General features: G+C 44.3%; 1 protein-coding gene across 1 annotated transcript in view; it reads left to right on the top strand.

The window, feature by feature from the left end:
- Positions 1-16,494, top strand: part of LOC126537868 (putative fatty acyl-CoA reductase CG5065) — a 70,777-nt gene that overhangs the window by 16,285 nt on the left and 37,998 nt on the right. The window contains exons 2-4 of the mRNA XM_050184965.2: positions 4,720-4,877; positions 7,899-8,015; positions 9,912-10,087. Coding sequence (XP_050040922.1) covers positions 4,740-4,877; positions 7,899-8,015; positions 9,912-10,087 — 431 coding nt within the window. The 5' untranslated portion in view covers positions 4,720-4,739. The remainder of the gene's footprint in view (positions 1-4,719; positions 4,878-7,898; positions 8,016-9,911; positions 10,088-16,494) is intronic.

The raw sequence follows: 16,494 nt of genomic DNA on the forward strand, positions 1-16,494 counted from the left end.
CTTCCTACTCGCCGCCCAGAGCCTTCCGCGCAACGGAACACGGCGCGCTTGCTCCCCGCTTCTCTCCCTTTCGTGCGCGAGATTGAGCGGCGATCGCCGGTTAACCCTTGCACGCTTTCACTCGCACATACATGATACGGCGGGCGGCAGCGATTTTTTCTTCCCTGGACTTTATGGCTTACGGCGACGGCAGAAATACGCTTGGGGTGTCCATGTAATTGCTATCGCAATAAATCCCAGTTAGATGTGGAAAATATGAACGACCGTATGACAAGGAGTAACTTCATTAGAGCGATTTCTGGAAGTTCATCAACGGCATGCCAAATTGTCGAGAATTTCTTTACTAGCTGACCGACATGTTCCGATTATTGAGCGTGTCCACCGCAATAGCCAATGGCGGCCCATTTGCAGTCGATTATTTTCAAATATCTAAACACGAAAGCTCAAGTTTAGCCATTGAGCAATACAGCAAAGTTAAAAGACGCTGGTGGACCTCAACGGCGGCTGGAGGAGCACATTTATGTCAATGGCCTTTGCCATGACTCAGTCTCAGACCAAGCTGCTTAGGTTCCTGCAAAGCGAGACTACTTGCTGTTTGGTTGCAGAAAAGAGTAAAACTAGTAAATAATAATCTCAATGTTAAAATAGTAATAACAAAGAATATTGTTTACGCTCTTTCGACGTTCATTCCCGGCGTATACTTCCCAAAAATGATGGTCTTTGTACAACCGTGCATGCCGCTGACATTCCTATCAGAACTGAACCGTGGTTTACTGAAAACTTCTGCGGCAGTGAGCTTGCTTTCCTGCCATTGTTTACTACTTCTTTTAAGGATAGGGTCATTAACCAAGTACAGAGTGTGTGTTAATGCCTAGAAGAGATCTATAACGTATGTAGTTATTTTATTGCCATAAACACAGTCCGTGTTTTTTTGCGAAGGGTTTGTTTTCTTTGATTTACTCGTCAGTTTGTACTTCGGCCTCAAACGTTGGGTATGCGTGAGTGGGAAATGCTGTCTTTCGCATAAAAGTAAAAAGTAACATATATATGGCGTGTGAGCTCATTTTAGAATATCCGCCGTGGTTGCACAGTGGCTATGACGTTACGCAGCTGAACTCAAGTTCGCGGGATCAATTCCGACGGCGGTGGGCTTATTTCCATGGGAGCTAAATTCACCATGTTGACAGAACCCATCTCACGATGACTGTTGAAGTGAATGCATTTAGCATTGAATCAATATAGCGACACACCTATTGCCACAGCCGAAAATAGTTATGTATGATGCTTCAACTGCAGCGAGATTCCTCTTTCGCGATTCCCTAAAAACACTTCCCCGTCCACCACTGCGACCATGCCTTTAAATTACATTCTCCTTCTGAGACGTAAAACAACAGAATCCAACTCCATATTTTTGTCAGTCGAACAAGTTCCGCGGCCGGTTGGGATCAACCGTCCAGCAGTATGTCGGTTTCTTCAACAAAACAATCACATCGCGGCAAAGTACGCTAGCTCCTTCGCTGTTATATAAGGTCAGTTCTCAGCGATCAAGTGCACTTTAATATTGAACCCAAATCGGTGAAATCTGTTCATAAACTTCATCGTGCTGAGATTACGCAAGAGTGAGTTTATTTCAGTTTGCTTTTACTTAACGACGTGGTACACGAGCTAATGTACATAAGTGGTTGAGCTTGATGACAAAAAAAGAAAAAAAACCTGTGATACGCTATTCGTGACCGGTCTCATCACCTGGAACAAAAAACATGAAAACTAACAAGAAAGACAGGCAACAGAAAGCTACAGTATCCACGGAAACACACATGTGGCCTCAACAAAAAACTAAATAAATGAAATGTTTAAATGAATACCGAAACCAACTATTTCCCAGCAAACAGTAGAAATAATACTTTCAGTACCACAAAAACAAACTAGATTTTAAAAAAATAGCGGCTGGGTTCGTAACCTTAACATAATCTGTGTTCTACGTATATGATGTTTTTGTTCGGCCTGTTTCTTTTTCACGGTAGATGTATATTTTATATTGGCGTTATCGACTGGATGGATGTTACGAGCGTCCTTTTTGGATCAGAGCAGTGGGTTGCGCCGCCAAGCTCTTACTGTTATACTGCCTAATGTCCTACCTAGGTTAAAAAAGAAAAGGAAAAAAAAAAAAACGATGAATTCCTATAACCAAATTTTCTGACCCCCTATTGTAAACTTTGTGTACGTCTCTCTTTTTTGTTGTTTCCCTACTTTTCTTCCACCAATCTTCCAATCGCCTCTTACTAATCTGTATTGCGGACATGTTTATAGTGTCCCTGTGCATAGTGTCCCGCTCACACGTACTCAGTGCTCGCTCCCTCCCTTTCTCCTTTTTTATTCCCCTTTCCCCCACCCCCAGTGTAGGGTAGCAAACCGGATACTCTTCTGGTTGACCTCCCTGCCTTTCCAGTCCTTGCTTTCTCTCTCTCTCTCTCTTCCCCCTGCTCTCGCTGAACCCAAGCGCTTCAAGGAGGCCAGTAATGCCTAAATCAACCACTGGGCAGTCTAATAAAACATGCTCCATCGTTTCCCTAGCTTTACCGCAGCAAGCACATGCTTCTTTTTTCTTATATCTCGCTTTAGAGGTGCGTGTTCTAAGGCTTCCTGATCTCGCTTCGAAAAGTAATGAGTTTCCCTTTGAGTTATCATCAATGGTTATCTTTCCTGATTTAGTATTTTCATCTTAAATTGTTACTCATGGCAGGTTCCTTTCCATTGACGCCACCCACGAGATAATTTCTGCATCTCTGACTTTCCGCTAGATATTCTTTGTTACTGTGTTGCTCACCCTAAAGGCCGCATACTTGCTTGTAAGCTTCCTAGTTTTTTTTCGTCCACTGTGAATGAATGTTTTAGAATTTTTCTCCTGCCCTCTTACGGATATAAGTACTTTTTCTTCGAACTCTTTGTACTGTAGCTTGATATTTTTGGCCATTTTCGAATCTTTCAAAAAAATGTTCTACTTAATTCCCTAACCCATAGCTTATTCTGCCATACCTGTTCGTGCTGGTTACCTTTAGGAGTCGAGCCCGCTATGTATGCCAAACCCTACCAAAGAAAGGAATGATTGCTCTTGTGGAAAGAAGTCTTGTAGAATATTGGCACCAATACATTTAGGCTCCACTTGTATGCCCACTGCAGATGTTTACTAAGATAAGTGCGATGAAGAAAGGTTTACTTGGCGAAAAATATTAAAGTTGTTATAGTTCCAAATGCAGCTCATTTCAATGTTTACTGAGAAGCCTGTATCTGGAAGATGTTTCTCGGCTCAGCTACCGCCAGGCAACGGGACTTGGGTAAAGTTATCACTTGAGCCAGAATGGCGGTGAATTAAAGTGAAAGTAGCCGTCGGGTTGTTCCAGCGCATGGCGGTCTGGCGTCGAGACTCATAGTCACTTTGACACCAGCCATTGCGTCTTTCGCCGCACGAGTTGCTGCAGAATGTACGATTGCGCGTTCTATGCTGAAAAAAAAATATATGGTGGATTCGAATGTGCGAGCTCTTTGTGGTGGGAGCGTGTCATGGCACTTAATCATACCTTGAAATCAAGGCTGTTTCAAATTCGTAATTATACAAGTGAAAAAGAAAAGTTTCTATAACTCGGATATATGTTAGCTAATATTGTATATACAGGTGTCATTTAAAGACTCATGTAACCAACTGTATTTGTCTTCTTCATTCTTTTGTATTTTCCACTCCCACACTGTGATGCCCTTTGCTCTGAGAGGTATAATAAATTTATAAAATGAAAGAAATGAACATGTTATTATAATTTAGTATTTATGTATCTATCAACATTTTATGTATCAATCATAAAATGCATTGAAATTTACCTACTGTGCTCCTCTACCAATCCATCTGACAATACGCTTGTGACTTCTGGCCAGAGTGGATAAATTAAATGGCTTATGTTTTTAGCCGAAGGTGTCACGGTGCCATGCTATCCAGCAAAACACCTAAATATAAAGATATTGTACGTTTATGTTTGCTTTCTTTTAGAATAAAAATAAAACCATTAGCTTCTGATATTTAGACCAAGCGTTGAACTGCAATGTGACTGATGAATTTTAATTTGATCAATGACCCGTCAGGATCCGCACTCTGTCCCTACGTAGCAAAACAAAAATAATATATAAGATCGCTTCAGTAATCGACATCAAGCAGTGCAAAAGCATCTGTTGTCACCTGATAGTTCGCTGCAGTGCGCCTTTTGCGGATACGAAGGCACCACGCCGTTCCATTTCGTTTAATTATTCACATGGGTCCTCACGCGTTCCAGGAGTACAAGGGTGTCATTTGTGAAGCTAGTCTTCCGAAAAACAACATGAATTGTTACGTTATGAAAGTAAATTACAGTGCTAAGTGCATAATACGCTAACGAAACAGTACATTTTGAGTTAATATTTTAGCTAACAAAACAGTAAAATGAACCGATAGATTTATCGTCTCTTCCGGGGCAGAATTTGCAATGCTTTTCGTTCGTAAGTGCTGTTTTTCATTGGCTGATCGTCTTCGCTAATAATGTATCCTACATCACTATTGGCTGGCGCGAACGCTTTTAGCTTAAGAAGGTTTTGTGAACACGAGCCCCGAATTTTACTCCGTGTGCAGCACAAATTCGCGCGATTGTGTGTGATTTTGCGTATGTCTTCATTTCATTTTCTTCTGCTATTACTCAGCCTGTTGGCAAGTGCCCACTATGACGGACAAGTTCACCAATCAGCAGCAAAACTATATACAGGCAGAGGTGGACGAAAAAAACGATGACTCCCAGATTGCACGGTTTTATCAAGATCGGGAGGTGTTCATCACCGGAGGAACGGGCTTCATTGGAAAGGTAATTATTGTTGGAGGCTTGCATAGTTATTTTGTGAATTTTGTGTTTGTTGGGACGTTTACAATAATTAGGCAGCTATACCTAGACACTGACGCTCGTACAACCATTTGTGGTCTGCCTATATACGAGAGAAATGCGCTTAGATGGTTGGAGGTGGTGTGGTGCTGCATCTGGCAGGGTTATCTTGAAGTGCTTTGCCGGCAATATTTTCGCGAGCATCTTTGACGTTAGCATGGGGTTTTACCGAGCGTTCATCAACTCGGTGTCTGGGAAGAAGGCAACTATCAGGCGTTGAACTCGCTTGTATTCATTCGCGGCCTTCAGAAATCACTACTTCTTGGAAGGTCGCGCGGGGAAAATTTCATCTCTGAAGGCTGTCAAGCAACTTCTTTCTTTTTTTCTTTCCTCATCAACCGAGCCATCCCTCAGGCGAAGTTATTCACGTCGCTCGTCTCGCCGCATGTCTCACAAAGCGGGAAAGCGCCACGCCCCATCTCAAGAGGAAGAACTTGCGAGGGAGCTACTATCTGAGTGCACATGGAAAGAAGAAATGATTGTTCTCGGTATTCAATGCACAGAACTTGATTAGGTTTGTTACGTTCAAAGAAACAAAATGCCCACTGGCGGTTGTAAGATGGTTCTTTATTTCGGCTATCAACGTTTTCACTAATACTGTTCAAAACTGCTGAATGAAAAAAGACAATAATTGCATCATGTTTTCAATTCTGTAGTTCAATATAATTAACGAGATCACATTCCTGTAAAATGTCTCTATTATGACATTTAAAGAGAAATAAAATAATATGTTATACACCACTCTGAAATATCTACCTCTAACTTGTGATCAAGAATCTTGCGATAGCTTCGCAAGCATTGTAACATTTTGATTTAAGCTGCAAATTCTTATTCTTTTTTATAGAGTGGACAAACATATCACATCCGCTGAGGATGCTCTAAACATATGAATTTGATACTGCTACAAAATCTTGGAAAATATCTAGAGATTGCACAGCTAGATTAATTCTGCACAAGAAAAGTAAGAAGGTACTTATAAAGAAAGGGGTCAGACAAGGAGACACAATCTCTCCAATGCTATTCACAGCCTGCTTGGAAAAAGTATTCAAGCTATTAAACTGGGAAGGCTTAGGAGTAAGAATCGACAGCGAATATCTCAGCAACCTACGGTTTGCCCTTGACATTGTTCTATTCAGTAATACTGCAGACGAGTTAGAACAAATGATTACAACCTTAACAGGGAGAGTGCAAGAGTGGGTTTGAAGATTAATATGCAGAAGGCAAAGATAATGATTAATAGCCGGGCAAGGGAAAGAGAGTTCAGGATCGCCAGTCAGCCTCTAGATTTTGTGTATGAGTACGTTTACCTAGGTAAATTAATCACAGGGAACCCTGATCATGAGAAGAAAATTCATAGACGAAAAAAATGAGTTGGATCGCATACGGCAGACATCGTCAGCTCTTGACTGGAAGCTTACCATTATCATTGAGAACAAAGGTGTACAATCAGTGCATTTTACCGGTGCTAACATATGGGCCAGATATTTAGAGACTGACAAAGAAGCTTGAGAACAAGTTAAGGACCGCGCAGAGGGCGATGGAACGAAGAATGCTAGGCATAACGTGAAGAGACAGAAAGAGAGCGGTTTGGATCAGAGAGCAAACGGGTGCAGCCGATATCCTAATTGACATTAAGATAAAAAAAATGGCCCTGGGCAGGTCATGTAATGCGCAGGTTAGGTAACGGTTGGACAATTAGGGTCACAGAATGGGTACCAAGAGAAGGGAAGCGCAGTATAGAGGACGGCAGGAGACTAGGTGGGGCGATGAAATTAGGAAATTCGCGAGCGCTAGTTGCAATCGGTTGGCGCAGGACAGGGGTAATTGGAGATCGCAGGGAGAGGCCTTCGTCCTTGCCGTGCACATAAAATATGATGATGATGATGATGATGCTAATGACGATATTTGTTCTATATGCAGAATTATAGATTAGTGAACCTCGTGCTTAATTTAGCCTAACGTATAAAATTCAACAGTTTTGTAACAATTAGGAGGTCATAAATCAGGTTATGCTTCCTGCACTCATCTGAAGTCCTAATTTCGGAATGAAACAAACTTCATTCACGTTGGTTTGATGATTGTCTGATACGAACATTGCCTTGTTTTTCATGTATTTGAATATTATAAAAATAATTTGGTGCGAGCTAAAGCTTCCTCTTAAATAGACACACTTGTATGTACGAGGAGCAAGCTACACACGTAAAACGGTCTGTGGGCTCATGTGAACAGAAAGTTGTCGTTTTTCACAGCCTGGGCACCCGCCTTAACCTCAGAGACGTTCTAGCACTTGATTTAGGCCACACTGCGCCTCCTTCACTATACTGCTGTGTATGATTCCAGACCGAAAGCAAGCTTTGACCGAGGCATGGACTGCATGCATAAAATCCGATATCGCCGCTATATAGAACAATTTTCGACGCGAATTTATCCCAAAGATGAAGCGTTCAGAATCAAGGTAACTGATTGCGACTCTATATTTCCCAACAGAGCTAGAGAACCACTCACATTTTGGCCGTACAGAAAGTCCTGAACGAACGATAAACGAGAACAACGTGTGCTCACCACAGAAAAAGTTACTACGCAGCATTCGTTTTAAGAGCGATTACAAGAGTTAATGTAGCCGTACTTTGGTTTGCACGAGTAGTACCTGTGGGCCCGTGTTATTTGTGTTTGGTGCAAAAATCAAAGCTATGAATGTAGATTTTTATAACGAACTGATAACTTTTACGCGCACCGCGACGTGGAGCGCGAACTTGCGCACCAGACTGCTACAATACAGTCTTCATGCATCTCTGAATCTCTTCAGTTATTGGATTTCGGCAGTAACGTGTTTGTAATGGTATGTTACAACTAGTAGTCACAAACTTTTTAGTACTCTTTTTTAAAGAGCACCGTCACTTCACGAATGTCTTCCCTGCATCATTTCTTTAAATACTCATGTTTTAGGTTCTTCTGGAAAAACTTCTACGATCATGCCCTGGCCTGAAGCGGGTCTACCTCCTCGTGCGCAACAAACGTGGGGAAGAACCACAGGCGAGGCTCGAAAAGATGTTCAACTCGCCGGTAAATACGTGACACTATTGTCCATTGATTTAAAGTATATGTAACAGCACATCAGATTATTCATGGATAACGAAATCGCAGCAAAAATATTCATAAATCTGCCAGTCAGAAACTCCGCCAATCTTCCCAGAACGGGCGCTGCGGAGCGTGCTGCTCTCTTGCCGAGCGCGAATGACAGAGAGTCTCCCGATACTTGTCACTTTTTCTTGCTCGATGTAGATTTTGCGCTAATGTTCAAAGCGCATTAGGTGTGTCAACACGTGGGGCTTAAATTTAAATCTGCAGGCCGTAACCACGAACAGCCGATAATAAATAGTGTAGAAATGACCGCGTTCATTTCGAAGTCCCCAAGCATGATTCCAAATCCCAAAGCTCTTTGCTTCAGAAGGTGGCCTGGAGCTCCGCTAATTTAGCACACCCCGACATAGCAGCGCATATAAGAACTTAAGAGAAGTTGATTGTTTCCTCATATTTTAAAGAGGCGCCCATTGCCATGATAGGCATTTTCTATGAGGATGTAGCATGCTTTCGTGAAATCCGCTATCATATAACCAAAAGTGAAAGGGTAAGGTTGCTCGTACAAGGTTCGTACATTTGTCGTTAGCGCCTGTACATAGCGACGCGCCATCGTTTACTTGCTCACATCACAATGTACCTCACCTTCCCTATACTACGGTGCTCAAGGTCGCGGCTAACGATACAACCAGAAAGCTTATGTGCTCACAGGCCGGCACCAAGATAAAAGACTACAGCGAAGCAGAATTCGTTGCGATGCTCGCCGTCCCGCTCCGGTGGCTGCGATGATGGGACTGAAGAGATAAGATCATCGTTTCTCACCTCAGTTGTTTCTGATAGTTGTTTGGGTTCTTAGTTTTTTTCTAGAAGCAGCAATAAATAATCTTCAATCTCGCCTGAAATCTGGCTCTAAACGATAATGGTGCGTTATATCATGGGATGCGCGATGGCTCTCACATCAAAATATCCCCCGCCGTCGTCACGCTTACGTTAGGTGAGACATAATCCCATAGCTAGCGATGGAAAGCAAGAGAAGTGATAAATAACAGGCATAAGGAATACAAAAGCCTAATAATAGTAAAAAGAAACCGGAGCCGTCTCGACAAAAAAACATGTAATGAAAAGCGACTAAAAGCAAATCTAACACAATGTTACGAAGGAAGTCTAAACTAGGATCTATTTTCGTTTGGATAGTGTGGCTATCATGGTAGTGGTTGTAAAGTAGCACGAAAGATTAACTAAGGAGAAAGAAAATTAACAGTAGCGCTTGCCTTAGTTAATAGCAGAACTCCATTTCTCACCGTCAGTGTAAGTGTTAACTCTAACACTAACGCGTTTCTGCACTACTACTACTACTTAGAGGAAGCGTAATTAGGACTTATGAAGCGAAGTAACCATATATAAACTTAATTAGTGACATTTTGTAATTTGCTAACATCACCCTGGGATATTTCTTGAAAGGAGCGTCTGCCTCCTCAGGTAATCCAGCTATAGTGAGAAAATTGCGATATATTCCACATGATGCCTTTATTGCGTTTTCATCAAGATAGATATTGCCGTAGTGCCTAGGGCGACAAGTTTATTATATTTCTGAGCAAAATATCATGCGTGCCGAGTGACTGTTTCTAACTCATAGTTCCAATAATTATTGTTATTAGTCAGTTTGAGGAGAATAGTTTGTTCGATATTGAGGGTTATCGATGCTAATGTTGCATTGCGGTGGCAGTGTCGTATCAATTTCTCGGGCTTCATGGGGGAAGCATTTTAATGGCAGGAAATAAGGAAGCAAAGCTTCGAGTGAGGCTCAGCGAAAGTCAGGTTGGATAAAGTCATCAGCGATATACGTTTCCCTTTTTCGACCCGATTTACTTCGTTTTGCAGATGTTCGAACGCCTGAAGCAACAACAGCCAAATGCTCTTGGAAAAGTCACAGCACTGGCAGGAGATTTAACTGAACCAAACCTGGGACTCAGTGCGCCTGATGAGGCTGCCTTGATAGACAACGTGTCCATTGTTTTTCACTCAGGTGCCACAGTCAGGTTTGATGAACCTCTCAGGCAAGTGAAAGATAAATCTACGGCTTCTTTTAAGCGAAGCTTTCTTTGTGTCTTGCTCTCAAATTTTGGGTGCCGGCTGCAGTATTCTCGAGTAGGCACAAGCACATTACTCACTACCACGCTACAACACCGCCCAGTGATGCAGCACTAAATGTGTCTCTTCCTACTAACCTTGACCTTAGACGACTCTAACGGCTCCATAGATGGCTCCGCAATGCTGCAGCGGATTTCGGTTCCTTCTGGCGTAGCGCCAACACTGGGAAATGAGAAAGTAGGCTAAAGAAAATATTCTACAGTGCGGATGTCAGTTGCATTGTGTGAAAAGTACGAGAACAAAATTCGACCGAAGCGTGCAGTGAGTGTGAAGAAGCAGGCCTCGACAAAACCGTTCAGCGTGTCCAGCGGCGTGGCTGGGTGGCTATGACGTGGATCTCGTGAGCACGAGGTCGTGTGTTCAATGCTCGCCGCGGCGGCCGCATTCCGTTGAGAGCTGAATGTAAACATGGCTCGTGTACCTTACATTCGGTGCACGTTAGGGAACTCCAGCTGTCCACATAAATCCCAAGCCCTCCCCTACGGCGTCCCTCATGAGTCATCGACCACTGTGGAATTTCGAAAGGTTGAAACCTACAATATTTTAGGCATCGAGCGGAAGGAGTCGTCTTCGCTACACTGTAAGACTCGCTGCAGAACGCAAGCGAATGCTGGCTCGTAAACGCGAAGCGGATTGTCGGCGCTGGGAGACCATGAGTTTCGAAGAGCGTCGTGAACATTACATCCAAAACCGCGATGCAGAACAACAACACTTGGCTGCACGGGAAGTAAACGAGCACCCTTCGTTCAGTACGCACCGTGGCCAGTGACTCTTTGGAACAGCAACAACCAAGAGGAAACGACGGAGTTTTGGCGTGGAACAGCAGGATTTCTGTACCTTCGTGTAAGACGACTTGGGTATGCGTCTCATCAGCTGTCACCCGAGCCAGTCAGCACTGCCCGCGACGAGAACTTGTAGTGCGATTGACTGCGTGTTAACCAGAGACAACTCGAGAGGTTGAAAGTTTCTCGTTACGTCTCGTATATCTCGACGCACGTGCTGCTTTTCAACATTGTGCCAAGTCAACAACAACGCAGAGAACAAGAAGAGAATAGAGAAGTTGCGAACAGCGTGTTGGGTCGGTGCATCTCGTCGAGTCTTAAAATAGCGTCTGTGCATCCACGTGAAATCTTGCTGGATGAAGTTGCATCGGCACTTACTAACACTGAAATTGCTGACCATGAGTACCCTGAAGAAATTGCCCTGTGGGTGAAGGTAGTGATACGTAGTGAAGAAGACCAGGAGACACATGCGCTGCATCTAATAAAATTGTTGTGCATTTATGTCGTGTTCATGCGAATGCCGCCGCTACATCAAAGCAATCTTGTATGCATCGTGGTGTTACATTTGCGGCATCAGGTTACATTTGCACGAACACTGAATTCGCGCCAACAGCGTTACGTTTGCATAATATTTACGTAAAGAACAAAGATAGCCTCGCTTAACATCAATTTCCACATATGCGTGTTAACAATCCGCTGAATTTTCGTGTGGGTTGCAATGTTTAAACCGCGCCTAAAGGTTCTTGAAAACCGTCAAGCTTCTGTGGCCAAACTATACCGAGAATGTTTGGGGCAGTCAACAATATTTAGAAAGAGGTGTTGAGGGATCACTACTTTTAGATAGATTTTAAACGAAGGGGTCATTGGCAGTAAGATCAGTCCTGCGCTATTTATTGGCCGTAGTTTTCATTGATGCTCTTCACTAAATTAATTAGCTTTGTCACTGTGTTTAATTTTGCACTTCCGATAATGTATGCAATTCCTTGAATGTTCCTCCTCTGCCTTGAGTTTTAAAATTTTCCAGTTTTTTTCATTACGCGAAGAGGTGACGTGATTGCGGGCTTTATATTAAGCGCAGTAAGTCTTGGGGCCCTATAACGTAAAACTATTCCAATATGTTTCTATTCCAATCTCCTGACGTCAAATTTGCGTAACCACCGACGCATGCACCGGGCGGTCACCCACAGGGTTGTCTGTACAGACCAATCAAACACTCTCCTCGTTCATAGGAGGTCACTTTTGTTTGCTTGAAAAACAAATAACATCGCCCACACTGAGCGGCTTGTCGTATCTAATTGGCTGAGAAGAGGCGAGGAGAACGCTCAAGTGGAGAGGGATCCGCTGGGGCAGAGCCAGTGCACTGAAAATCGATAACCGGATGAAGAGGGTGGTGCCGGCGTCTGCGATTGGTCCGCTTTCCCTCACTTAGCTTGCGGTGGCTGGTCGAAAATCGCGGCGGCATGCAACGGAAGCTTAAAAATGACGCTGAAACGGATCCTCAGCAAAGAACAATTGGCAGAATGAGGTCGTAAACGAGCTGAAAGTGCTCGAAAACGTTACACAGCCACGCAAGAGCCTTTATTACACGCACATAAACCCATGCTCTCCTGCAGGTGCGAGTAGCCAGCGGCTGAGCGATCGGCGGCAGCTATCTATTATTCCTTTCGGAACGGGGCAGCCTGTGGCTATTCCGAAGAAAATTCAGTTTTGTTCGGCATATTAATGCATCTTTATCGCGTACACGTCACTTTGACGCGGTGAGTTCGTGCGGTTTTGTGACGTCGCGTGACAGGCAGGTGAAGTGAGTGCAGCCCAAAAACTTTTTACCAATAGCCGAGGGCTAATGGCGAAAGGGGTCGAATCAGAAATAACTGTTTTTCTTTTTTCTGTCAAATCATGCATATTCAGTATGTACACATCATATCAGATGGAGAGCTATCGCGGTTTTCGTGACGTCACGTGACAGACAGGTGAAGTGGGGGTGGTCGAAAAACGTTTTTGACCAATCGTGGAGGGCTGATAGCAGAATTGGAATAGAAAAGTTTGGAATAGTTTTACGTTATAGCGCCCTTGGAGTGTTTCGTGCTTTGTCGGTTGAAGCGAACACTCGCAGATGAGCGAGAGTGATCTTTTCAAAGAAGCATAATACTCAAGCCCGAGTATGTTTAGTTCTTTTAGGTGGTTGAGTGACATATCTCATTATTCCTCATCTTTCAAATCCTGCCTTTCACTTCTCGGTTCTAGATTTGCTTATATATTTTCATATCGGCGCTGGTTTACGGATAAGCTGGAAAGCACTCTGTCAGGCAATCTTCTTCAAGGAGCCCTGAACCACTCGTCGGGCTTGGTGAAAAAACATAGTCTGCGGATAGAAAACGCTGCTGTTAAGACCTCAGCCAAATTTTGCAGTCGTGCGTGGCGCGTAGATCTCGCAAGCGGAGCGCAAAGTCCCCTTTCTCTCAAACGCTCTCTTCTCAACAGATACCTTCTCCTCACTCTCTTCTAGACGGTTTTTTTTCCATAATATAGCAGATTCCCATACGCGGTTGCTATTGGCCAATAATTGACATCAATCAAGAAGGGTGTCTGGATCAGTGCGCTTCTTCCTACTGTTACTGTATATATTTATATAGGCAATTTAATAAACAGGCTGAATTAAGCGAGAATCTGCTTTCGAATTTCGATAAGTATTACGTACTTCTGGAATGAAGCCGACTATCGCCCGCTCGTGCTCGGCCGCGGTTGCCCGCATAGCAATTATACTATTTCCACCCTGCTTGTCGTAGCCGCCGGGTCTCGCAAATTTCGGCTAGATTTGAACAATCAACTAGCCTTTAAATTTGATCATGCCACCATTTGCCCAACATTTCACCAAGGAACAAAGACAGCATGACAGCATCTCATATATTATTTGACATATATATCAGAAAGAAGAATAGCGAGTCATAAATAGTGATAAATATAATACAATTTATTACATCGTAGTGACCAAAAATGCGATAGACGGCTTATAGAAAAAGATACATTCGTTTCTTGGCCAGCTATATAGGATGTGTATCAATGTATACGCTTATATATAAGAGGCCATTCGGCACAATCATTGTGCCAACGTTAACGGAACCCGGCACACCTGATGTGCTTAGCCGCGAAGATAGACTATCACATTGATGCCGCAATACTGGTTCGATTATTAAAGGCGTCTCACCAAATGCGCATTCTTTTTCCCCCTTCTTTCTTTGTTACTGCTGTACATTTACTGTAAATGTTGAAGATTCCTTCTCGGGAAGATGACGTAGAGCAGGCTGCTTGAATACGGTGAATTTTTTGTGTCTATCAGTATTTACCAATGACATATGCGTTTGGACATGGCGGTGACGTCTTCAGGCCCGCGCATGGCTTCAGTTGGCGGTAACCTTGGAGACATCCTGCTTACGAATAGAAAGCCTCAGCGTGCAAACTGGAAAGAAAGAGTTGCTTGCCTTTTCAAGCATGTATACGTCGTCCTCATACTCCATTTCCATCAAAGGCAAGCCTGTTTCTTATGCTAAAGCTGACTGTTTTTAGGACACTGTCATTCACTGCGACTTCTAATGCAGCGCCCACTGAGTTTATTTCAAGCAAAGGGTTGCGATATTGCCGAGACGCTGAAGTTCCTCCGGAAGAAAACATGGGATAAACCTTTGCAATCCATACTGCAGCAGTGCACCCATTGTCCCGAGATTCTTGCATTACATCGTCAGTGTAATGAAATATAAATGAGACCGATATTCGCGCTCTAGTGAGCGTTGTTATGATTGACCTCTCGTGTATGGGAAGCATTCAAGCGTGCTTGTCAACATGATTTCCCTAATCCCCGTGATGGTTCTTATGGTCCGTCAGAACTTCGACCTCTCAAGCGTGGGAACTTCTCAGCGTGCTTTCCCATGTCGAGATAATTGCCCTGTTCCCGGAAATTGTCACCCATCTACGCCCTGAGCAGACAGAAAGGGAGGGCCCAAAGGTGAAGACATGAAGAGGAAGAGTTCGTCGACTTCACAACCTGACACAGGCGCTCACACTTCCAAAAGTTCCCCAAGCTTCCCGAGGAGACATCGCCTGCCACAAGACCGCGAGGGGATATTTAAGGTCTCCCTGGCTCCCATGTTAGGCAGACCCGCTTGAAGCTCGGATGGAGTCACAACTATGTACCAATGAAGTGAATACATTCTTTTAACGCTTTAGCGTTAAGGGCCTTGGGTCGCAGAAAGCCCGGCGTCGGCGTCCCGCATCGCAGCCCGGCGTCCAGCTTCGGACGTCGATTCGGCAAAAAAGATTCGCGAACCACCCATGCCCAGGCTCTCCAAGTCGCGCAAGGAAGTTACTGAATTGAATTTCTCAAACTTAAATACATAGGAAAATCGTAAATACGACTTACACACAACCTACAGACATGATAGCGTCGGAGTGTAATTTGAGTATATGAGAAAGCATAATTCTGTTACGCAAAAACTCAGAAAACTCTATTTCCAGCGTTTTTACCATTCGTCCATTGGCCACGGCGTTCCCCATTTGCGCGCGCCGGGTAGCGAATGTCTTGGTGGCCACGGAGCGGAGCGCCAATTTCCTTGCAACACTTCCAGATGGCGTTCGCCTTGTTACGGTTGGCGTCTAGCACCCCGCGAACAAAAGGATTCTCGGCCGCCCTGCCTCATCGAAACTAAGTGTGACTTCCTGATTCGCCATGGTTTGTCTCGAGTGTATGCCGGTCTGGCGGACACCCCGCAGTGTTTACAGGCCCCTTTTGTGTGAGTGTGACTTTAGAGGGACCCTTTCCTCGAACTGTCAAGCTCTACAGGAGAACTTCCGCGAACCAGCAATGCGTGAAAGAGAAGGGATCAGCGTCTACATTCCCAGACCTGCGGCTTCGTATATCAGGAGGCGGGATGCTCATTCCTTGCTGCAGGCTTGGTATCTACGGTGGCGCGACGCCCTTTCCGTGAACAAATGTCGCCTAGAAGAAAGGAAAAAACGTTTACGGACCTGCGGCTTGGTATATACGGAGGCGGGACGCCCATCCACAAACCAGACTCTGTGCCTGTCACGTGACGTCGACGGCAGCAAGATCCCTCCCACGATTGCAGAGAGCCTATTTAGGGGGCTCCGTAATGCACTTTTCTTGACTTCATTGTCTTCTTATCATCTTTCACCAACCTTTGAATAGACCGTGCAAGTTTCGCACTAGAAGTCGTCTAGTCCTTGCCTGGTCGCCATGGTCTACCGGATGCCTGCAGCCCGCTGACAACACCACGCTACCAAATAGTAACGTCGGTCGAGCTTCGCTAAGGAGTCATCGCTACAACTCGGAAGCAGTACGATACGCTACCCTAGAGTACGCAACAGCCTTCGCCGCATTGCGGCCCACGCAAAAGGCCGCGTTCCTACCAGAAAGCCTGCCTTCCTGCATAGCGTTCGCCCCCAGCGCTTCCCGTCGAACATTACGTTTATATGCGCTGCAGTGGCCGGAAAGCGTGAGAAGCGGTGAGGGATGTTTG

The sequence above is a fragment of the Dermacentor andersoni genome, chromosome 4 (assembly GCF_023375885.2).
Source record: "Dermacentor andersoni chromosome 4, qqDerAnde1_hic_scaffold, whole genome shotgun sequence".
NCBI classification, from domain to species: Eukaryota; Metazoa; Arthropoda; class Arachnida; order Ixodida; family Ixodidae; genus Dermacentor; species Dermacentor andersoni.